A 24,771-nucleotide genomic window follows, 5' to 3' on the forward strand; every position below is an offset into this window, starting at 1 on the left:
CTCCCACAACTTTATTTGTGCTGCTGCTATGCTTTGGCAGAGGAATGCATGAACAGGTGCCCCCTGCAGAGAAGTAGCACCAAGTACTCATTACATTGGGTGTGTAAGTTATTTATGAGTTCGTATTGGTATGGAAACACTGTTTAATGTGTGATTACATGACGAGACGGCAGGAAGAATGACTCGAGTTGGTGTCCAGCTGTATGTACATTAGGGGTGGAAACCAAAGTAACTCATGAGCTCACAGTAACACAATCCAGTGATCCTGCAATACTTCATACATTGCCTGATAATCATTTATGATGCATGACAATAGTTGTGTAACTGAAGAAGAAGAAATGTATCAAAAGTAAGCAATGAGCAGGAATTGTACATTTATTCACTGTATAGTAGGGAAAAATGCACTGAATACAAATACAAAGGATGCAAATAAAAATTTAAACAAATCCATGTAATAACAAGGCAAACAAGCAGCTTAGGTGAAACCAGGAAATGCCCCTTGATTTAAAAAAAAAAAAAAAAAAAAAGATTTTAAGCTGAGACCTAAAGGTAGACAATGATTCACAGCCTTATTTCCTTGGGCAGGTCATTTCAAACCTTGGGGGCCAAAACTGGGAATGCTTGATCTCCTTTATTTTTCTTCCTGGTACTGATAAAACACCACTGCCGAAGGATTGCAGATAGTGCACTGGTTGATGTGGAGCTAAACTGTCTGAAGAATAATCAGGAGAACACACACACCCCCTGCTTCTATTTCCATATACCACCATTCCAAAAGAACTAGGTCTTCTTTTGGCATCAGTGTTTTTCAGTATATCATACCATACAGCAGGGGTACTGAAATCCAATCCTCGAGGGCCGGTATCCTGCAGGTTTTAGATACTTCTCTCTTCCATCACACCTGGAAACCATTACACCATTATCAAGCTTCTGCAGAGCTTGATGATGAGCTGATCATTAATTGAACCAGGTGTGTTGGAAGAGGGAAATATCTAAAATATGCAGGATACCAGCCCTCGAGGACCGGATTTGAATACCCCTACCATACAGTATAACCCTGTAATGATATTTTGTTCCCTTCCCAATGTCTGTGCTTTAATATGAAAGGACCACTGTCTTTTCACTGAACCTCAGGGACGGAACAGTAAAAGTGAGGTTTGAGCTGCTGGTCCACTGGAGGTATCTGAGGGCATTACATGAACACAATGACTCTTTGTTGGATTTTTATGTTCCACTGACCAACACATGGGCACTTGTGAGCTGTTGGACATAGAGGAGGGTGGTATGAATGAATGTAGAAGTGTCGCTTTGTGGGTGTGAAGAGTATGGGGTCAAAAGGTGACATAACTGCATAAGAGGATGGTCCTTTTGAGGTGTCAACACTCCCTCTGTATCTGGTGTGTATGCGAGGGGTGTGTACGGGGTGTGTTCGGGGTGTGCATGAGGGTCAGGGGTGAGCTGTAAACCCCCTCGGGTGTCAGATGGGTCATACATCCAGTTGAATGAGGGGCTTGGCCTGGTTAAAGGTAGTTTACGGCCTCTCGCTAGAAAGCCTAACATTCGGACACACCCTGCAGGTTCCTCACACACCCAGGTCACCCATGCAGAGACAATATTTAGAGCTGCTATCTCTGCTCCGCTGTCATCTGCGAGACTAACGTACGACCACATGATTTGTGCATTTGATGACACCTCAATGCCTGGCGCATACCTTTGTTTAATTCTTTAGTAATCCGTGTGTGGTCAGATGGTACGAGGCACATTTATCACAGCGTCAGCATGTGTCGGAGGTTGGGTGGTCCCTTGATTTACTGCCGGCATGTCACTCTTAACACATGTTCCAGCAGTGGCATTGATTTTTTGACTAATTGCGCGAGGTGCACTAACCACTCTGACATCAGATCCTAGCGACCGATATGCACCCCCTCTACCAGCATCGAACTCTTCTGCCTCTCACAGCGAGGACAGTCATCATCAACAATAGCACAGACAATAGCGGATGTAAACGGTCCATCCCTACTCATCACAACAGACAAAAGATCGGGGGCAATTTTAACAAAGCTCCGCTCTGTTCACTTTGTGCACAGATGAAATACTGCTGAGTTGTCATGCTCATTAAATAATGCATACTCATTTCCTCCATTCCCACTATATATCTGCCATGTTGTAATGATACAGACTGAATCAACATTTTCCTTTATTAGTCAAGCTTAGCTGCAACATAATGGTTCAAAGTAAATGCAACAGTGAACTCTCCTTTTGTTTAGAAGACAGAACAACTAAAATGTCTGGAGTTAATAGTCAAAAAGTCAAAAGTTTGCCTCAAGAGCGGTGCTGTTTTTAGGTACTTAGACTCAATTTTGACCAGTTATGTACACTGCATTGCCAGGTGCGCAACTACATTTCTTTCGTATTATTTTGTCATCTTCAGTTGCCACATCTGATATTACTTAAGCTTCTTGTTCATCAGCAAAGCCCCATGTACTGACATCTCCAACTCTGATGTTCATGTGAGAACAAACACCGCAATGATTTGCCTTTCTAGAAAGGCCAACTCACTGTTGATCTTTAAGTCTTCTTAAAACTCACCTCTTTTCTTTGGCTTACAACAAAATGTACAATGTTGATTTTTTTTTTTTTTTTTTTAAACCTGCTGGTTTATGTAAATTCTGTAGATTGCTCATATTTTATACTATGTTTTATTCATTTTATTTACTATGTTTTGGGTATTTTATGACTTTTAGGTATTTCATAATGTCGCTTTTTTTATACAATATATCACTTTGGGCCTCTGGTTGTTTTAAAGCACTCTATAAATAAAGTTGGGTTGGATTGAAACCGAAGAAAAAAGTAATCTCAGTTTTGGATTTTGCCATTTGTCTAAATCAAAAACTAATTGAATTCAATGCACATTATTTTCCAGTCATAATTTGTACTCGTATTTAGATATACAAGCCTTTGTTGCGCCAGAAAATGTTCTTTCAACACTGACTGTATCTGGTGCAGATAGAAGCCACACTGTGAATCCCATACACAGGCATACTGTACTGTACAGCCCACTTGTGTGTTTGTGTAAGTGAACAACAATCAGCGGCTGCCCAGAAAGTGGTTTGCCTTTCCTTTCCTGAGCTTATTTTCCACTCTGCTGTAAAACTAAGTCCAGAGATTTAGTTTGGGAGAGTAAGAGAGGGAGTAAGAAAAAGTGATTGAGAGAGCGAGTGAACCTCCAGTACTAATTGTAATCCAGCCACCATCCCCCCACCCTTGTTTTTCCCCCCATTTGACTCAGTCTGTTCTGCGTCATGATTTGCTCTCTACCCTGCCCAACACGGAATGTTAATCAGCAGAAAGCTGCTTTAGATTTACAAGGGGGGAATTTGGATACACTTCTTTGAAACGTCAAGCTCTAAGTCCTTCTATCAAACCCGCTTCTTGGACTGTGGGAACTCTCTTACAGCAAAACTTCAGATTTGACCGTGGAAGTTGGGTATAATTTGGTGTTATGAGTTTATCCTTAGGCTTCTCCAGAATGAAGTACCTGTGACTCTTTGAAGCTGCCAGTGCTGTGGGACAGACGCAGCACAGCACCCTTAAAGTGTATTGATGAATGTCTGGACTAAGGACATTAGGACAGACAGACTGTTAGAGATAGGGGCTAGTATGTAATTACTGACTAAATCAAAGCTTTATGGATGTTATTCAGGACAGGGTTGAGGTAGTGATGTATATGACAAGTGATGATGTCTAACTTTAAAGGTTCACTATGTACAAGATGCATAACATATTTAAAGAATGTCGTACAGAGCTGGACAATATTGCCCTAAAGTAAATATTTATTTTTAAATGTAAGAGACCATTCTAAGTTTTAGTCGGCGGATTTCTAGCTACATGACTGAACATAAAACACTATTCTAAAATATTTGTTCTTTACTAAAACAGTGTCAAATATGACTTGACAAACACATTTGCAATTCATATACTGCAAGATCTGTTGAATTTTTGTAAAGCCAATGCCAATTGTCCAATTTAATCATTTTTCATGGCTTTCAAATGAGGTGAATTCAATGTATCATCCAGCCCTAGTGTCTCGGTCATACATCTGTAATAACCTGTATGCCTATTACTATGAGAATGATTTAGGCTGGTTTTATTTCTGTGAAAACCCTTATGCTTACTCCTTCATTTGTCCTCTTTTACAGTGGCCACAATGCTACAGTCAGATTAACAATGAAGCCAAAAAGCAACCAGATCCCAGCACAACACATACTCCACATAAGCACACACAAATGTTATGCATTGAACCTTTAATGCTCATTTTTAATTACACTATAAGACATTAAAAAGGATCTGTAAGAAGGATCTGTCATGAATAATGCAACTGAGCAAATGGTGGCACAGAAACACTGCGTCTGCCTTTAGTTCTGCAGTTCAACAGGATTCTAAATATGAAAGCATTGCTTTAGATCAGAAATAATGATCACTTGTGAGAAATCCTCATATCCGGTTTTACTCCAGTTTAAATTTCTAGACCTGGAGTGTCCATTCTTTTACACTTCACCTCTAGCTCAATGTTGAATTCACCTCAGTGTGTGTTTGACTGGTTATATGTGAGGATAGAGTTCAGGTTCAGGCCGGTGCTCAATGAATGTGTTGTCTGCCATCCAAACTGACTGGCTCTCTGTTCTTGTTCACTAGGTCCAGCTGAAAGAAAATGAGTTGATCACACAGACAGAATGGGAGTAATTAGTGCACTCACACACATGCTTTGTGCTTTGCCAAGACCGGTCCCTGTTGTATGTTTGTGGAAGCGCTGAATAGAGGGTAGATTGTTCTTGAAAGCGAGGGTGACTATTCTTCTGTTCTAAAGAAAATGGATAACTCTTTTACTCTGGAAGGAGGTGTTGTTTTCTTTTTTAAAAGTGAATTGCTGTGCACACCAAAGCATGTGGTCGGCACCTTTATAGTTTGGCCTCCTGACTTTTTCCTGCATTTTTATACGTCAAGCTTGGCATCGGTTTAGATGATGACATCATCCTTATAGTAAAAGTGGATTCAATTATGAGAGGGCGGGTTTGTGGTTAGATGTTTACGTGCGTGTGCTATTGCAGTGTGTGTAATATCCACGGCCCCATGTCATTAGGGAAAACAAAACCGGGCTCCATATAGGGTGTATTTGCAGTCGCAGTTCTGCACAATCAGCCAGCGAAACCTATAAAAACATGCCATTCAGTAATGGACCTATACTGTCCCTTTGCTGAACACTTTGTGAAGTGGTGTCTCATATGGAAATGGGGAATGCTGAATGAGACTAGATAGCCACAGTCACCACAGTTGGTCTGGAATGTAAAATATAAAACATGATTAGAAAGAAGGAGCGTGGGGAAAGCTGAAAGAAAGTGCAAGAAGTGGGGGATGGAGAAACTGAAGTCATGTTTAGGATTAGGGTTAGTAATGTAGAGGAGAGTATAGTGATCATTGTGTGAAACCAAAGCCCCCCTCTCAAATCCCATCACTCCTAACTGGATGAGTATTTTGGCGTTATGGTAGGCATATTTACACGAGCAGCTTTAAAATCATATTGTTGCATTTGTAATGATTTGTAAGTGTTTGCACATTCCAGATGTACTCAAATCCACACTGAGTCACTGATATTTTTATTTTCTTGTCTGATACGTCTTATTTTCTTGTTAGTGTTTACAAGTAGAAAAGCAGGCAAGAGTTATACATTTCCTTAAGATTTCTCTCCCTTTGAAATATCAGCCAGCCAAGAGCCTGTTTCAATTATTCTGGGAATCCTGGCAGACATCTAACAGCAAGGAAAGCCTCATATCTTACCTCTAGCTTGTGGGCAGGAACTACATTTGAACCTTCCAAACCTTAGTTTTTATCCCCTCTGTGATTTGACTTCTGAGGCAACAAACAAGCTGTGGTTTGTCGAGTCTGTAAAATATATTGGTAGATAACGGCATTAATCTAAAAACAGCAGTGGTTTTTATCCGTCGTTTGATTCTTATACATTTTACCAGATATAGGAGTTTTCTTTTTGAATCTTCGCTGGTCTCATGTTGTGATTTATGGATGTGTGTGGGTGTCCGCACTCATGGATTTAAGGAAGCTGCTTTGTACACAGATGATAAGGTTACTTCCTCTTTTAGCCTCAGCAGGACCTCTGACCCATGATCCCTTGCAGTTAGGGGGGTCACTAGAGGTGTCAAGGGACATCGACCAGACCCCACTTCACTTGTCTGTCAGATTTCATGATTTATCCGACTTTAACAGGCGTGTTTGTTTGTCTATGTGTGTGCACTTGGGTATGACCGAGTTAAGTCATATTTTTGATGCAATTTTTTTCAGAAATATCTCAATTTGAACACAAAGACTTTATTGAATGGTCATTTAAAACTGGCCAGAATTTGAGCATAAGCAGCCTCAGCTTATGAATACTTCTCTGTCCGTCCATGTGGGGAGTTCATATTTTGAAGGACACACTTACATGTTAACTTCTCAAATGCATGATTATTTTTAGTCCAAATACTAATAGGCTACTTTAACGTTCTCAATAGTGCTCTGTCCCACTTGAATTCTGTTTAGATAAGGATCCTGTGGAGGGTCTGCCAGAGCAAGCAAACTTATGGATATTTTTAACCCTTAACTTTGACAACCTTCGCTCACTGCAGATGAACAAAGATTATCCCTTTTTGTTCCATAGTACTGAGAATTCATTCATCAAGCTTACTGGTACCATTTAAGTTCATGCTCATGGTCTCCAATAAAAGATCTGTGTGTGGTGCACAACCTGTTAAAACAGAAGAATGTGGTCAATGTTTATGTCTGGGTGAAGTTGAAAGTGTAAAAAAACAGGTGTTTTTTAAGCCTTTAAGGGTGAAAACAAGAGCCCGACCCTATGAGGGATGGATCACATCTGGCCTATGGATTCCGCTGCCATGAAAGGAAGCACAAGCATGTGTGTGTCTTTTATTGTGTAAAAGATACACTCTATGAAAGAAAGAGGAGATCAGGAGACTGTGGGACAGATACACACCCTGTCAAACACTGTACTATTGTGTGACTGTCCTCCCTCCAGCCTCCACACAGGGACCGGCTCTGCCTCTTGGACCGGAATCAGAGCTGCTTTCTGGGCAGGGGAAGTAGCTTTGAAGCCCCTTTTCGTTAGCTCTCTGATCTGTCCACCATATAATGAATGAAGAGACTGTTAAATGAGGCAGGGCAGGTGTTGACTGCTCTGTGTGTGACTGCGCACACATTCTCTGAAGTCTTGGTGTTTCTCTGTTCGCTTACTGAGAACGTATAACAGGAGAAAAGACGATCATGTCCTTCAGTCTTTCAAACACCCTCCCTTTGGTAGACAAAACAAATGAGCACACAGACCAATTATGGCTCAAAAATGTACTGTTGCCAGGGCTAAACCGGTGGGAACAGAGATGAAGACTAAAGGCAGTGGTGGAATATGGCAGCACAAGGAGAGACGTTCAAGGGCTGAATCTTTTTAAGAGAAAATGTGTCTCTAGTATCTGCTTAACCCAAGGTAACAACGTCATCAACTATTCATTTGCTGTTTATGTTCAGCGGAGTCACATTATTTAAGTGAATTTATTACATAAATAGTTAAATAGACACAAAGGTGTGTTATATTGATTTATGAATGCTGGCTTAATAAACTCAGAAGTGGAAATATTATCCTGAGTTGATTCAAAACGTTCAGTTTTGCAGTGGCTGAAGAAATACGAACTGTTCTTTCTGCTTGTTCTGGCCAGTTACAGAAGGTAAAGCCCAAATACCTTCCAAAAAAGCTGAAGAAGGAGATATGAGGAGCATTAATATCCTCCAAACGCTAGATATTTTCTGAACTAGTGGTCAGCTGTGACTCTGATAAAAATAATGTATGATAACACGAGAAATTAACAAAGATTGATAGTTGAGAAATGCGTGGGAAGGCTGAGACGTGTTCAGATTCGTCAGCTGTTAGAAAGTGTATTTTGGCACATTTGACAGCTTGTGAAGCTGACGTTCAAAGCAATTTCTTGACATTATATTGAAAATTGGATGTAGAGAGTTGACAGTGTTATTATTGATGCACTATAACTCATAAAAACACTTAATTAAAAGTGACAGCCCAACTTGGCGTAGTTTCAGAAAACCTTTAACTTAAGAAAAAGTAGTTGTCGGATTTTTCTGACCTTGTTTAAAGCAGTAACACCGACATCATTGTGAATGATAGCTTGGCTGAGCATGGAGAGTAATGTAATGGTTTTAAGAGATAGTTTGGATGGGCTGAGGACTGCCACAGGCTTTGTGGTAAGTTTCAGCTGTGATTTGTAGCTGGGATTCCCACATGACATCTGCAGGGTCAACCTCAGAAATGGAACCATAATGGCCGCAAAAGAATGGATCCCTTGTGCCACTTGTCTTCCCCTGCCTCACCCTCCTCATAGTCTCACATATTCCCCCCTGCCCCACCTCAGTCATGTCCCTTCTCTGTATGACTCATTCCTCTTCCAACAGAAGTCCGCGACTGTGACGTCCCCGCTCTCCTCGCAGCGTTTCCTCCCATCCCCTCCCCTGTGTTTATACCCTGAGATTCTTCCTCAGTGCCAGAGAAAAACCGTGCATGGAGCTGTCGGTGCCCATGATATTAGTGGTGGTGGTGGGGACAGGCCCTGGTTGGCTTGTGGACCTGCATCAGGCCCAGATGACGCAGGCTGGGGTTCAGTGGTGAAGCGAGCAATGGGGTGGGACTGTGGGAACTAGTGGGAGTGTGGTGGTGTCTGAAAGCCTCAGATTTCAATTGAAACTTTGATAAGATTTCAGATTTGAACTGTGTCACCGGAGGTCAAACCTTGGGGTATTTTAAGAATGGTTTATATAGGCTTAAGTCTATTCTCTCATGATGAAGTTGACGATTCAAATTACTGTAATTGGTTTTGGAAACAAGCAAAAAATGTGGCCTAGTCTTTTTTTTGTTACTCAAGTTTTAATTTGATTTTGCATGTCTTACATTCACATGCACATGTAGCGGTTGTATTCGTGCGTTGTGTTAGATATGACAAAACCGAACTTCTTTGGACACTTGCCATTTATTCCTGGCAGAAAAGTATACAGTCAGTCTCATTAATAACACCCGAGCCTTGTTCTCACACTGCTAAGCTAAAATGAAAAAAGTCAAAGCTAGCTAACACACCACATGTTAATCATGCCATGAACAAATAATTAAAAATATCGTAATTTTCACTCAAGAATATCCTCAATCGATAGGGAGCTAAGCATTACACAAATATAATAGTGTAATATAATCACTTAGATATGAAATTAAAATATAAAAAATGTAAAATAATAACAGGACTTACCAGGTAGACAGCACAGCGAAACTGTTGCTATCTCCCTGGGGTGCACGACCCTAGTCCGCAGGGGTGTTGCGTTCAATGGCAATAAAATAAAATTGTAATTAATACAATAAAACAGTGTGAGATGGCAAGTGGAATCACACACTACATACATTAACTCCGTTACACACATACAATCTTTTACAGTGGTGTTTTTCTGTATTTCCTTTCTTTTCTGAAAAGAACAAAACAATCTATCAATACAACTGTTTTTCTGTGTATATCCCCAGTGTTTTCACTTCTTAATCCCCCCCCCCCCCCTTTTTTTTAAAGAAAACATAAAAAAAATAATAATAATAATGATAATACAAACAATAGTCATATAGGAGCTAAACAACAGTGGGATTTGTTCCTTTTTAGTGTTCATAAAGTCCATCCATGGTTTCCAACATTCCTCAAATTTGTCATTTTCTAGTCTCAAAGCAAAGTTTCTCCATCAGGGAAATTTCTTTAACAAGCTCTATCCAATCTTCTAATGTGGGTAGTTTGTCATTCATCCATTTTCTAGTGATTACTTCCTTGCTAGCAACCAACAAAATATTCAACAGATATTTTTTACACAGTCTGGTTGTTTGCCTAAGAACATAGTTTCAAAATTGAAAGGAAACCTTGCCCCAATCACTTTATCAATGCTTTGTTTTAGTTTCTTCCAATAAAGAGACAATTTAGGACAGCTCCCAAATAGATGATGGTGATGAGCTTTATTCATTCTACATAACCTCCAACATGTGTCCACATTTGAACCTCTCTGTGCTGGTGTTTTAAAGAAGCGAACCACACATTTCCATGCAAATTCCTACAATTCAGTGAGAAAGTACTTTTCCATGAATTCTTTTGGATTGCAACCCAATCATCATGGCCTAGTCTTTAACAGCTGATCATAATTCCCTGTGATCTATTCTACGCTGCTTCTTAACATAGGTTTCATTAGTCTTAGGGTTATTATTAGGTTTCTATTCTGAACTATTGAATGTGTTCTATGCAGAGAGGTTCAGTTTGAGGACTGGAATGATGTCAGTGTGATGCTCTTGTGAATCACACTAAGAGACTTCGATTTGGAGAATATTGCTCAGCCATTCACACATGTTTCCACACGTACACAGACACACCTGTAAACACTTTGGATTTCTCACACACTCTCAGAGATGCAAATGAGATGACATGTTTCTAAATTCAGGAGGCACGAATGCCACCAGTTTATGCTAGTATCCACACTGGAAAAAATCTAAATCTTACCAAGTGTATTTTTCTCATTTCTTGTCAGAATATCTCATCACACTTAAAATAAGACATAATCACCTAAAGAGTAGGGGTGTAAGAAAATATTGGTTCTGCAATATTCATTTCAAGTACTTTATCGGTATTTTTAGGTATTTATTCAAATGCAGGTATTGTGGAGGTTCATTTTTGTTTTTTGCTTATAGTTTATTATTATTTAACTCTCTTTTCTTAAATAATGTTAGTTCCTTTGTTGGGATTGCACAAAAATGTTATGATGTTAGTAATGAACTAATAGAATATGAACATTTGAACAGGATCTTAATCTGTAATGTCTGTAAAACATAATTTACATTTTAACAGAGGAAAATTTTGTGATATAGCATTAGATCCTGTTGTGATCAAATAAAAATGCGTTTAGTATTTGTGCATATTTGTAGTGTAATTCAATTCTTCAAGGAAATAATCATTTTAAAAGAAACAAACAAAAAATTGCCTTTTTAACAGTATTATACTATATCGTGATATATTGTATCGTGATCCCAGTATTGTGATTTGTATCGTATCGCCAGATTCTTGCCAATACACACGCCTACTAAAGAGTAACTTTTCAGTGAGATATAAGAACTTATTTTTAGACAATAGGTCTCAAAAATCTTATTTCAAGAAATCTTACCAAGATGATTTTCACTCGCTCAGTTGGCAGATTTTTTTGCTTAATTCAAACATCTTGTATTAATATTTTTTTTCACTTGTTTTTAGAGGGGCATTTTTTCCAGTGCAACAACAGGCTCTTATATACATTAAAAACTGCCACTTCATTTATGTAAACCATGCTAGTGAATGATAAGTCAGTTAAGGAGATTATGCAGAGCAAGAGAGAGTATCACAATAAATATAAGGGTTCTCAGTTGTGTAGACACTGCTGTGATAAATGTACCTCACCTAACGTACCTTATGTGAAAGCCCTTAATAAAAAATAGATTCACAGCCATGTTTATGTATGAACAGTAGCATTTCTAGGGTTAGGTAACCAGCTGTGAAAGCAGAGGCTGCTGTTTAATTGACAAAGACACTCAGTACAGTGTATATTTCAAGGAAACAAACTATATGGACAGAATTCAGTTTATTATAGTCGTATGAGTGCATAAGTATGTGTTTAGGCTTGTGTACAGTTTGTTTATCTGACATGCAAGGTCATTGTAGCAGCAGTCCTCTGCTAGAGGCAGCTGTTTCCATTGTATTAGAATGAGCAGTCAGCACATATTATACAAGTCAGATGGTGCAGAGAAAGTACGAGAGAGAGAGATGGAGTTTTGAATGACACTGAATTGCCTTAGGCTGCATAACTATGCTGGGGCAGAGAGATGTTTTGGTTTTCATTCATGATCAATAATATATATGGACTATATCCTCTTCTGTTTGTTTTAGGAGGACAACATATATGTGTAATGTAGCTCCAAATCAGGAAGTCCCGCTCAATAACATGCATCTCATAGTAGATCAACCAATGTAGAGCTTATGATATCACGTGCAGCACAGGATGTACACCCAGTAGATGCATTATGGGATACCCGCCTTTTGTTGTTAAAGAAATAATGTGCTGTGTCCGTACACAGATAACACAATGTTTTACTGTCCTCTGGGGTAACTACTATTGCATGTAAGACAAAACAGAGTGTGGCAATGTGATGAGGCAGATAAAGCCTTTACTGTGGGTCATAAACCTTGCTTTATAAATGGAACCAATCCTGCTGGCAACTTGCACGAGACACACAAACATAACACAAGTCACACAGGTCAGCCTTTGCGTTACAGCCGCCTGTTTAGCTGACAATGCCCTTCACTGCTGGGAATCAGAGCAGAAACCATTAACAACAATTTTGGTTATACAGGCCAAATAGAGTCATTTCATTATGTAGATGTCACTGCAGCATATGCTTTGATTTAGTCAAACGGAAAGCAGAAAACAGGGTTTATTGGCGACTGTCTAGCAAAGGTTTGAGTCACTGAGCAGCTGAACAGGGGAAACTGCCCGACACGTTTTAGTCCAAAGAGTAATCCAAAGTTTAAAGCAAGGTTCCTTTATTTCATATCAAAGAAAATCATCAAGTATCCAGGTGTTAAAACATCTTACGATTCAGTTAATTAATGTTCAGGTAAATCCACAAAACAGCAGTAAACAGCCATCAAAGTAATCCACAACAGCAAAACATAGTACTTTAAAAGGGCAAAGCAGGAAGTGGTCAGCAAAAGCAGGCTTTTACCCATCACCCACTCACTACGAACCCTTACCTAGAGTGAGCAGGTGATTATTACAAATGGCTACCGTCACCAACACCACGTGATCCAATTAAAGTGTGTCATTACGTAGCTGCTAACAACTGAGCCTACATCTGGGCAAAGTCAAGGGAAGGTTAACATCTGGTCAAAAGAATTAAATTACAATAATCTACACCAAACTGATATTTTTGGGTGAGTAATTACTTATATTTTCAGGAGAATGTATTCTGAAATGAGAAAAAAAATTGTGGAAAAAAAAATTTTGAGAATTTTTATAAGTGTGAATGTTTGGAAAGTGACAAAGTTTCTGCCATCATTCTGGGTTCATTTTATAAACTTTCATGAATAAAGTAAATTTATTCCAAATACATTGATATTTGACTATATGTCATATTCTAAACACAGTGTTTAAAATGAAAAAAAAAAAGCATATATCTATGCAAAATACATGTGAATATAATGTGAATATTATTTGTATTTTGTAAATATTGTAAAAAAAAAAAAAAAAAAGTATATCATATTGATAATTGAAATAAAAAATGTTTAATTTGATATTTACTTTTGTTGTCCATCCATGACGCTGCCATTTTCCAGAACTCTAGCTAATTATGTATGATAAATTTTTATTTTCCTCTAACCAATTATTAGGTTGTAAAATAGAGGGTTTAAGGTATACACTGAATACATTTTAGGATGAAAATGTCATATGATCTTCATTTTTGAGAACTTTGTAATTCTTGCAAAAAACAGACGTTAATTTTTTGTCCATCTGTGACGCAGTAGTTTTTGATATTTTTCATTTAAAAATATTTGAAACTAAATTTTGCCCTTTGAGTATGTTTAAGATGCCATTTAGACCTTTCCAGTTATGTGTAATATTTATCTTAAACTTGTCTGGTTAAAAAGTTATGAGTCAAAAAGTAGTGGGCTGTCCATCTGTGACGCCCTTGACCTCATCTGTCTGTCTTCTATAGGGTTTATAGATGTGATATGGGATGTACTTTATATACAGGGTGCTAAATATAAGCCGTAAAACACAGGTAATCTTTTATTGTCTGAAAGTCTGCTCTAGTATTTGATCAGATCAGTTGACCTTTGGAAACTGCAGGATGTGTTTACCGTCTCCAGGTTGAACTATGTGATTTATGATGCACAAATATGTTTGTAAGCGTGACAGTGTTCTGTAAAAAGATGTATTGGTTGCCAAATGGTTATAAAATATTCTTTCCCTTGTTCCCCTGAACTCAGTCAGCTGTTTTTTTGTTTTTTTTTTCTTACCTCAGAGTAAGCTTAAAGGAATTTCTCGAACACGCATCATCAGCTTTTCTTCTCAGCATCCCTCACAGATTCCAATAAGAAGACACTGCTTGCCCGGAAGCACATGGGAATGTCATTTTAGGGATGGCAGCCCATCCATTCCCTTTTGGGAAAGTATGAGATGAGGAGGTTTTTCTCCCCTCAGGTTTTGTAAATAAATCAGAAACCTGCCCCGATCATCTTTCCTCTTTCCATTTCTTTTTTTTCTATCCCAAGTCATCCCCCACTTATTTTCTCTGGCTTGGCAGGAACCTCGCCTCTGATTCTTAAGCCAAAATAAAGGTTAGCTTTTGGGCATCCATGTTCATTCGGATCAAATAGACACACAGTAGCTAATAGCGCTGGATGTTACACAAACATATATTGCTCCTGGTTTCAAAACAGACAGACTTAATGAAGAAGTAGAGCTAATAGACCCCCGAGAGTTACCAAAAGCAGAGAACCATCTCAGTGTGGTCTCATCATCACTCATCACAACTTTTATTCGTGTTAGCTGGAGAGAAGAAAACAAAGGGGGGGGGGGGGTACACAGCAATGAACGCACATGACGACATCTCTGGTTTATGTAAGAGTGATGTCACTTCCTCACCACCGATTACCCTGACAACCAGCTGTCATGTTGAATAAAGGAGTAAACCTGGTGTTAATCTGTTACATTAATCATCAGGATTTTACTGTTGTCTGTGTTTACAAGGGAGTTTTGACCAATTGCGCTCTTTAATGTTATCTGAATTTGACTTCCATCCTCCTTTTTAACATTACATTCACCATGTCAGGAGATAGCTGGGCTGGGTTGGCTTTGTCTCGGGAGATTCAGCTGAAGAGGAAATACCACACATGTCCTAGATTGACCCTAGTTACACTAATAGCCATAGTTTTCATAGTACACAAAAAAAGACAAAAATCCCATAAGGCTTTGTCTTATCACTTCTCTTCACCGAAAACAACCTGACATACAGTGAGAAATCTAGTAGATGTAGAAAAGTTAAAAACGGGGTTTGATGTTTCTGGAGTTGATGGTGATCTTTGAGCTTTTCAATCCTACGCTGACAGATTGTTGTTGACATCATTAAACACCGACTCACTTTGTTGTGTGTGTGCGCCTTTTTTTAAATGACTGTTTTTTATATTTAAATTGTCTTTTTATTCTCCTGTTTTATACTTACACTTTTTATTCTTCACTGTTTAGTTGATGTGTGGATTTACCTGTGCACCTTACAGAAGGTAAAACCAAATTTCGTTGCACTGTACAAAAGTATTTGCAATGGCAATAAAGCTTATTCTTCTTAAACGAATAGATTAATCCCACTGTATTTCAGTTCGTATTTCTGTGATTGTGATTTAGTGATTTATTCCAAACATGCAATGAAATTTAACATATATGCAAACAAGCAAAACATACATAATAATACAAATATCAACAATCATAACAATCTTAGACAGAAGAAAAGCACAATAGTTCCATTTATATGCCCGAAAAGGGGTTGGAAGAAGTGCAATTTATTTAATCCCACCCCCTCTCCATAAAATATTATTAATAATATATATGTCCCTCTCCCTTTTTACATTAGATATATAAATATAAAAGAATATTCACACACACTCATTCATCCATATACACATACATGCGTGCATAGGTCAAAACACAGTAATGTCCCGTCAGAGAGCGAACTTTAATTGATTGCCATTCCAACATTTATTTCGACATAAAGTAGCTCGTTGTTTTTTTATAATCTCTTATGGTCCAACTAAAACAAAAATGAATTAAAAGTAAAAATGTGGGTCATTTAGCAACACTAATATGTCAAATTGTCTCTAGAATGTCCCGTCAGAGAGATTTTGAATACCGTGTTTTGACCCATGTACATTTATACATATACCCACAACATACAAGTACACATACACATGTGCAAATACACATATAATCTTCTACCTGTCTGTTTCTTAGTTGTGCTGGCGAATAAATGAATAATAAATAACTCAAAGAAAGAAATATATACATAAACAACAGTGAACATACGGTGACAATTATTAACCCTCATCCCTATATCTTGTGAAAAACATTATCTTACAAGTGTAAAGTGTTTCTGATGTGACTATCCATGTTGCTTTGAAATTTCCGACTCAATTATTTTTCTACAATAACATTATATTACATGGTGAAGCTATAATCTGTGCTGTTTTTTTTTCATAAGCAGAAAGAAAAATGCACCAGACTGTTCATTTCTGTTGTTTATATTAGCCTAATGTCATTGTTGACTCTGTTTATTTTCCTCTCTGTGTTGAGACCAAGGCTCACGTTCCCTTGTGTGTTTATTTGCCCTCAGCTCTACAGGTTACATGTTACTAGGATTAGTGTTACACTAAGTAAATACTACCAGCAGTTGTTGTGGGCCTGCTGTAGGGGCAATGTGGATTTCTGATTGCCCTTTTTACACTGCACCCAAACAGATTATATTAATTCTAAATGCCTGTCTCTTTTTTTTTGTAGGCGTTTTGTCTCTTCCGGCCCATTTCAGTCCCTACACGGAGAACCAGCAGACGTCTGTGGACAGCAGGGAGGATGCCTATGCCCAACTGGAGCTGAGGACGCTGGAACAGTCCCTGCTGGCTACGTGTGTGGGCAGCATCTCTGAACTCAGTGAGTGTTAGCAGATTGTAACACAATTATTTCAACTACTCAATTGTAACAGCTGCGATACTTAATAACATTCTCCGTATAACAGTCCAGGTAATGTCTGTTTTTCTAAGACATCCCTACTGTCATTTGATGAAAGACAAGAGGTATCTTTTTTGGCAAAAACACGTTTCACAAAGTTGCTTAGCAGAGATTACATTCCCTCACTCTGCGACTTATCATTCCATCTTGTGCTTTACTGTGAAAAACATCAAATTTCCTCCTTTCTATAAATAATGAATGAAATTGCTTTTTGCACTTGGAACCCTTGAGAACAGAGTGATAATTGCTCTGTTTCCATATAGTCTGTCCCGTTGTATATTTTGTTGCCTGCTTGTTTGCTTACTTTACCAAGCAGGATACATCAGGTCAACACAGACTACACGGTGGCCTGTTTCTTTCTTTCTTTTTTTTTTTTTTTCTTTTTTGTTAGGTAATGACAAAATACTTAGTCAGCTGTCTCAGACTTTATTTCGTCATTGTATACTTATATCCCTTGATAATCTTTATTCTCTTTATGGACATTGTTTTCCTGCTTTCTTAGTTTGTTTTATATGGCTACTAAAAGAGAAGCATTATTTGTTGAAGGCAATTTGGTAAATGTAGTTTTAATGGAAAAGTATACGGTACACAATATGTATGCTACTGTTAAAATGCCATTAGGGACTTCATTTAGAGGCTTCATTTAGATTTCCTGGCAGTATATTACTTGTATGTACACAATAGTGTGTTTATTGGGCTTTTAACAATATATCTGAGTACATCAGAGGTCAGAGGTCACATATAGCATCCATATTAAAAATAATGGTGTGCCAGTTATTATGTTTAAAAGTCTTTTAAAATGCCTAGATTTATATTCGCTAATGAAAAGACTCGAGCTGTTGCATAGGGAAGGTCTCTGCTTTACTGTCTTAACTTTTTGAGTCAAATTTCGTATTGATTTTAAACTTTTAGTCCTGGCTTTCCGGGCGCTGCATGGCCAGGCTCCCCATTATGTTGCCAACTTGTTGTGCTCCTACTTCTCAGGGTGCACCCTTAGGTCTTCAGGCCAGAGCCTCCTGAAGGTCCCAAAGACTCGTTTTAAAACCCGGGGAGACCTGTCCTTTCAGGCTGTAGACCCCAGACTCTGGAATGACCTGCCCCTGTCCCTCCGTGTGGTCGACTCTGTGGACTCTTTTAAAAAGCAACTTAAGACGTTTTTATGTAGGAAAGCTTTTGGTTGATGGATTTATCCTTTTTTATTTTTTTTAAGGATAAATTATTCCTGTGTTTCTTTTTTAATTGCACCCATTTTATGTACAGCACTTTGTGATTTTTATCTGTGAAAAGTGCTTTTTTACTTACTAATATGGAATGAAAATATTATCAGTCCGTGATATACACATCAGACTGTATTTTACTGTATGTGCTGTTTGTTTAATGTGAATGTGGCGATGGAGGTGAGACAGAACTAGAATTGAGGCAAGAGAGGAGAAAGGAAGGGGGAGCTGTAGGAAAGGAGTTTGGAAATGGAAGGGATTAAGTTTAAGGACGGAGGGCATAGTGGGCGACGCAGGATTTAGATCTGTGGGGTGTGGGGTTTGTCAGATGTGAAATGATGGAGAGGTAGAGAGGTGAAGAGTGAGGTTGTCAGGGCAGGGAAAGAGGAGGAGGGATGGAGATTAGTGTTGGCCGAAGAGGGGATAGGTTTCCCTCTCCAAATTAACTAACACTCTGCCATTTGTTTCCCCAGTACAAGGCCACGTTCATACACCACGGCCGTTAGCGAGGCATTAAGAAAGTGTACACACGCTCCCCGACACAGACACACTCTTTCTCTCACTTGCTCAGTGCTCTCTTTGTGCCACATCTCTTTGGTGGTGTGAAGCTGGGCTGTTCTGGGCAGGACTGGCATGCTTTACAGTCATTCACGCCTACACACGCAAACAGTCATCGATACACATACACACAACAAAAACACAGAGGACTTGGCACGCTCATCTAAGCTCAAGGGACCCGGCAGACACAGGAGCATCTGTACCGAGCTGCCGAGTCCTGCTGGATCTCCAGACTGGACTTGGCCAGACACAGGAACACACAGCATACATAAACATGATGGATAACGGATGGCAGGGCATTGGACATCTCAACTAAATGTCCAAAACTGTTGGAAATATAGCGTAACCAATAGCCTGGCTTGGAAAGATGTCTTCAGAAGTGTTTGAAAATTTCATTTGCAGCTCAGCGGTGGTCTTCCTCCAGCTATGGGAAATTGCTAGTATGTGAAGCTCCAGCTGACTAAAAGAAATATTAAAGATCAGTGCTGGACTAGCCAAAAAAATAAATTGAGCTTTCTGCCTAAGCCTGTAACCCTGATTATAATTGAGTGGTCACAGTGAATCCACTGAGAAAGTTATTACTGTGTGAGTTTAGTCGACATCTTCAGGTTACCTAATTCGTCGAAATGTCTCTGTATTTTAAGTGTTTTCTCTCATTTCCACATTTTACAAATATGTATTAAGAAGGTGAATGTGTCACAGTGTTTTGACTTTTTGGCCTCAAAAAAAAAAAAAAAAAATCCAATATAAGTTGTCATCTTAGAATGAAGTATTTCATAACCCTCTGACCCCCACAGCTCAGTTTAGCCTCAGGACATAATATGGACTGGAAAGCCTGGGAGAGGCTCTCCATCTTGGGCCAGAATTCCTAGGAGACCTCCTGCAGGGACTGCTGGTGGTGGTTAACACAAAGGAGGCCCTTCAGCTTTAAGTGGGGTCTGTTTTGGGAGGGCTACTCCAATGAAATCCCCCTCGTAGTACCCAGAGACCCCTAATATAGACGCACACATGCACACTGTTGATATCCTCAGCCTTGGCCTCCATACATCCTTGTAGTCTCGGTAATCTGGTTAGAAATTAACCCAGAGGTAATTATGTTAAATGAGTGTTACACGATCCCAAGTTCCACCAGGCCTCCGTCAGTCATGATGCCAGTCTGTACCCCTCCTCCACATATCTTTACTGTGATATATTGTATCTCACTCTACTCCTGCTCTGACACATATGGTCACGCTCATGGTCATGATGTTATCTAAATGCTTTACTCTATCCAGCTCATTGCCCTGTCTTTTTAGTCACTGTAAATACATATTATATAAGTAGCTGGCTGTTCCACTCACGGAATGGGAGGACAAATGCACTGATGACATGGATGTTTTATCTAAATACGGTCATGTTTTCACAGAACTGGCATTTAAGACAAAGTTTCATGTATTTAAAGAGACTTAATCATGGATCTTAACCTTGCTGCTATCATTTAGAGGACTGACACCCACTCAGTGCAGTGATTGTACAACGTCAATCAAACAGCTGAACAGCTCATTAGAACCGGTGATCTACTGTCTCTCAGCCCATTAACTCTTTCAGTGAGTTAAGATGAATGAGTATTTAGACTGGCCGTCTGGCTGTGCTTACTGATAATGACATGTTAATGGTAAATACCACCAGAGACATTGAGAGAGGGTAATGAGTACGGGGAGCTGGATGTAAGTAATTTAGGAAGAGGGGGAAATCCGGTTTGATTGCTGGCCCACAAGGCTTCTACTGAGGATTATGAACTGTTTTTTATAGCGTAAAAGTTTTGATGTGTCACTTGACATTTATTTAAGTCTGACATAGTGTACTTACCTTTTGAGTAATTATCAAGGTTATAATGGTTTTGGATTTTTTATTATAGTTTAGTTTTATTTAGTTATGACTTTTTTTTCTCTAATCCAGTTACTTTTAATTAGTTTTTAGAGCAGATTTGCTAGTTTTTATTAGTTTTAGTTTTTTTCTAAATGCTTAGTTTTAGTATAAGTTTTAGTTTTTTCATATCTTTTATCTTCCTCCTCACTGTATTCAAAGAAATCCTATCTTTAGTCTCCATGTTGCCAGGTAGAGTGGGGGCGAGAAGCTGACTCTAAACACCAAGCGATGACGGCGCACCATGTAGTGCCATATGGTGTTAACTCTAACCCACCTAAAACTGCTCAAGCGATTTAAGTTGATTTCATATCAATCTGACACTGACAAAGACAAAAACAAAGGGAATTTTGTCCATAATTTTTATACATTGTAGTTAGTTTTGTAAACACACAATACAGCTTCAGTTAGTTCTTGTTTTTTCTTTTAATTATAGTTTTTATTTATTTCAGTTAATGAAAATGTTTTTTCAATTATAGTTTTCATTATTATGTTAATTTTTGTTAACAATAATATCATTGGTAATGATACAATATTGATAAATAATGAGCTGAACTAATGACATGAATCCACTTTGTGCGCAGATTCACTCTCTAATGAATAAAACTGACACCGTTTGTTACTCTTCTTTTGCTGCAGGTGACCTGGTGTCCCGTGCCATGCACCACATGCAACGCCTGAGCTCAGTACGTGCAGGGCTGAGCCCCGCCCGCCACGCCCGTCCCCAGCAGCCCGTGTCCTGGTCACCGGACGCCCTCCACACCCTTTACTACTTCCTGCGCTGCCCACAAATGGAGTCCATGGAGAATCCGAACTTAGATCCCCCACGCATGGCACTTAGCAAAGAGAGGTGGGTGTCATGCATGACTGGACACAGTTTTAGATCCTCTGCAGAGAGTACTATAGGCAGTGAAATAACAGATCTAATCTCTGACAGTTGTGTTTTTTTCATGTTGGTTTTGCGGCCACCCTAAGAAAATCTGTTCTTTAGTTTTGCTGCCTCCTTTTATTCACTGGTGCAGTGGTTTGGTTTTTAATCCAGCTCATGACATTAACAGATGTGATTAATGTAGTGTTTTTCAACCTTGGGGTCGTCTAGAATTTAAAAGGGGTCACCTAATATTTCTAGTAATTGATTCAAATTAAAAAAAAAAGAAAAAAAGAAAAAAACTTACAAATAAAAAATATATGGTGAGTTGAGAGAGACAATCCCAAAACATAAAAGACATGACAAACTGAAGCTGAAAGTGAAGCACTGTGGTACTGTTTATCTTTCAAATGTTCATTGTGGTCAATTTCAGATGCTGCAGCTCTTTCATAATTCATAGTTTGAGTTATTGTTTGTTCAGTATTAATTGTCAGCCTTGTGAATACAAACTGGACTGACTGTACATATCCTGACCAAGGAAAATAAAATTCTCACTTTGTGCAGTAATCTCAACCTGGCTTTTCTGCCTCTGTCCATAATAATATACATTATATAGCTTAAATGTCGTGTAAAATTAATGTTTATTTGCAACATAGTATAGCAAACTATTGCATGATCAAAAACAAATTAATTTGAGCAAAAAAATCTCTCAGTTTTGAATGTCTGGGGTCGCCAGAAATTTGTGACGTTAAAATGGGGTCACAAGCCAAAACAGGTTGGGAACCACTGGATTAATGCAATTACACAAATGTTAATACATGAACATCAACCCTCAAAAAGTTGGGAATGATACGTTATCATGTGAACACCATCAGACATCTACCTCTCAGCCTTTGCTATTTCTACTGCCCTCTTGTAATGTTAGGGTTAATTTCTTGTGTGTAAATAACAGGTAACCAGAAACTTCCAGGTGTAAATGCTGAAAATGGCAATTTGCACCTTAAAAGCCTGAATTAAGCAGAAGCCTGGTGGTTTAAATGGTTTTAAGAGGTGCTAATGACCTGTAATTCTGTTAGGGACTCTTTAGATCCTCCTTCGGTTGTCTTTGTAGAATAATTATTGTAATTCTTGTCTTTTAATTGTCAAGGAGAAGTGTGGGACCTGGTTTGAGTAGGACACTGATGTTAAAATACTGGACTGAGTAAGGTTTTACAGAATCCTTTTTAGTTCATGGCAATATCCATCAGTTTTCAAGGTATATTATGTAAGTTAAGTTAACATTATAGTACAACGTGACTGTGTTTGTCTATGTGAGAAAAGTACTTGCAGACACTTCCACATCTGTGCTCAGGTCTCAAAAACATTCAGATGTGTGTTTTTAGAGTAACTCCACGTTGAAAATGTCAGTGGAAAGTGCTCTCACATGTTCAAAGGTTAATTACACTTTCAATTGATGTATGGAGGCCCGTCTAGAGGTAGCACCGAAGCACATAAATATGATTCAGGTACATCTAGTGTGTTTGTTGAGTTTGTAAGTAAGTGGTCTGAATGCACACGTGTGTAGAAGTGCATGTGTTTGCGATTGCCAGGTCATGATCAGGGCATTACATTTGTTAGATAATCGTGAAGGTTTGTGTGATGATATCAGCCAAATCTTCATGTCTTCTTACCTAAATCCAAACACATATGTACATGCAGGGCCAGCTGGCTCATGTGCATGTACGTAATAATGAACAGACAGAGTGTGGGTGAGCAAAGGTGTGCTCCTTATTAGCATCAAAGAGAGTAGAGCAGCAAACACCCCTCATCAACATACTGGCGCTTTCCTCCAAATCTTCAGATGTTTTTAATATCGAGTGTATATCAGCCTGGTTTATATGGACAGGATGAAATGATTTAGTATCGTATTTATATTGCAACATCTGCAACGTATACTTTTTATAGAATTCGAACAGTTGGCCTCTCTGTTTATGCCTGTATCTCCATCTCGGTGTGTGCTTTCTGTTAATGTTACAGGGCAGCATGCGGGGCAGGCTCAGGTACCAGACTAGAACAGTGCAAACCTGGTAGTGATTACAATTTGAGGGCCCAGTAATGATACAGGCTTCTCTCCTTCAATGGGCCTCTCCATCTCTCTGGCTCTCTCTCTCTATTGAAAGCTTTATAAAATCGTTGGTGGAAACCCAAAACCACTAAATCTGTGTGGGCCACATCATCAAACATTTTTAGGAAGCCTGCATAGAGCCTTGAATCCTCAAGACTGTAAGAAACGCCCTTTTTGTTATGATCATTTTAAACTTTGTGCTTAGTTGTAAGTGATGATATTATATGGCAGTGTGGGAAGGCTTATGCATATCTCTATACTTCTCCATGAACTCCACTCTTGACACCACAGTGTAGAGAAATGCCCTTTTTATTAGTGCTGAAAGTCATTAAACAATCTATGTAACAGTGAAACATCACTCTTTTTAGCTTATTATTAGCTTACTGTCCGATAGGCCGTAAGCTATTGTCGTCATGTGGCGTCCAGCGTCGTCGTCTGTCGTCCGTTACAAAACTTTCAATCGTCTTCTCCGAAACTACAATTCCGATTGACTTCAAACTTGGTATGCAGCTTCTTTATGATGATGTCAACAAAAATTAGTGAAATTATTTGGATCCGGATCTGACTGTGGATTTGTTGAGACTTTGAAAAATCTCCCCATTATAAGAGATAGGAAGTGGATCGATGCAATAACTCAGTAAATATAAATGATATCAAATGTAAATTTCTGCAGTCCAGCCCTGATGGGGAGATGACCAAAACATAATGTCCACATGCTGATCAGGATCTTCTTCTGGATCCGGGAACTTACGGAAAATTGAACATGGGCTCTTATGGGGAAAAAATTTTAATCGTTTTCTTCTCCCAAACTACAGTTCTGATTGACTTCAAACTTGGTATGCAGCTTCTTTATGATGATGTCAACACAAGGTATTGAAATTATTTCGATCCAGATCTGATTCTGGATTTAGCGCAACTTTGAAAAATGTTCCCATTATAACAGATAGGAAGTGGATTGATCCAATAAATCAGTAAGTATCAATGATATCAAGTTGGAATTTGAATTTTTTACAGATCTGATTGGAATATGACCAAAACATGGGCTATTTCTGTAATATAATAAATACACAGAACTGGGTGATAATAAATGGCATCTGGATACATTTCCCAAAGCTTTTAATTTGGCTGGTAAGCTACAGGGCCATTGGTCCTATTTTTTTTCCCATCAATGAGGAGCATTT

The 24,771-nt window shown here is 38.7% G+C and overlaps 1 protein-coding gene across 1 annotated transcript in view; it reads left to right on the forward strand.

Moving 5' to 3' along the window:
* Positions 1–24,771, forward strand: part of abtb2b (ankyrin repeat and BTB (POZ) domain containing 2b) — a 58,230-nt gene that overhangs the window by 17,014 nt on the left and 16,445 nt on the right. Inside the window, exons 2-3 of the mRNA XM_030137599.1 lie at positions 16,711–16,860; positions 21,258–21,468. Of these exons, the coding sequence (XP_029993459.1) occupies positions 16,711–16,860; positions 21,258–21,468 (361 nt within the window). The remainder of the gene's footprint in view (positions 1–16,710; positions 16,861–21,257; positions 21,469–24,771) is intronic.

Source organism: Sphaeramia orbicularis, chromosome 6 (assembly GCF_902148855.1).
Source record: "Sphaeramia orbicularis chromosome 6, fSphaOr1.1, whole genome shotgun sequence".
Classification (NCBI taxonomy): Eukaryota; Metazoa; Chordata; class Actinopteri; order Kurtiformes; family Apogonidae; genus Sphaeramia; species Sphaeramia orbicularis.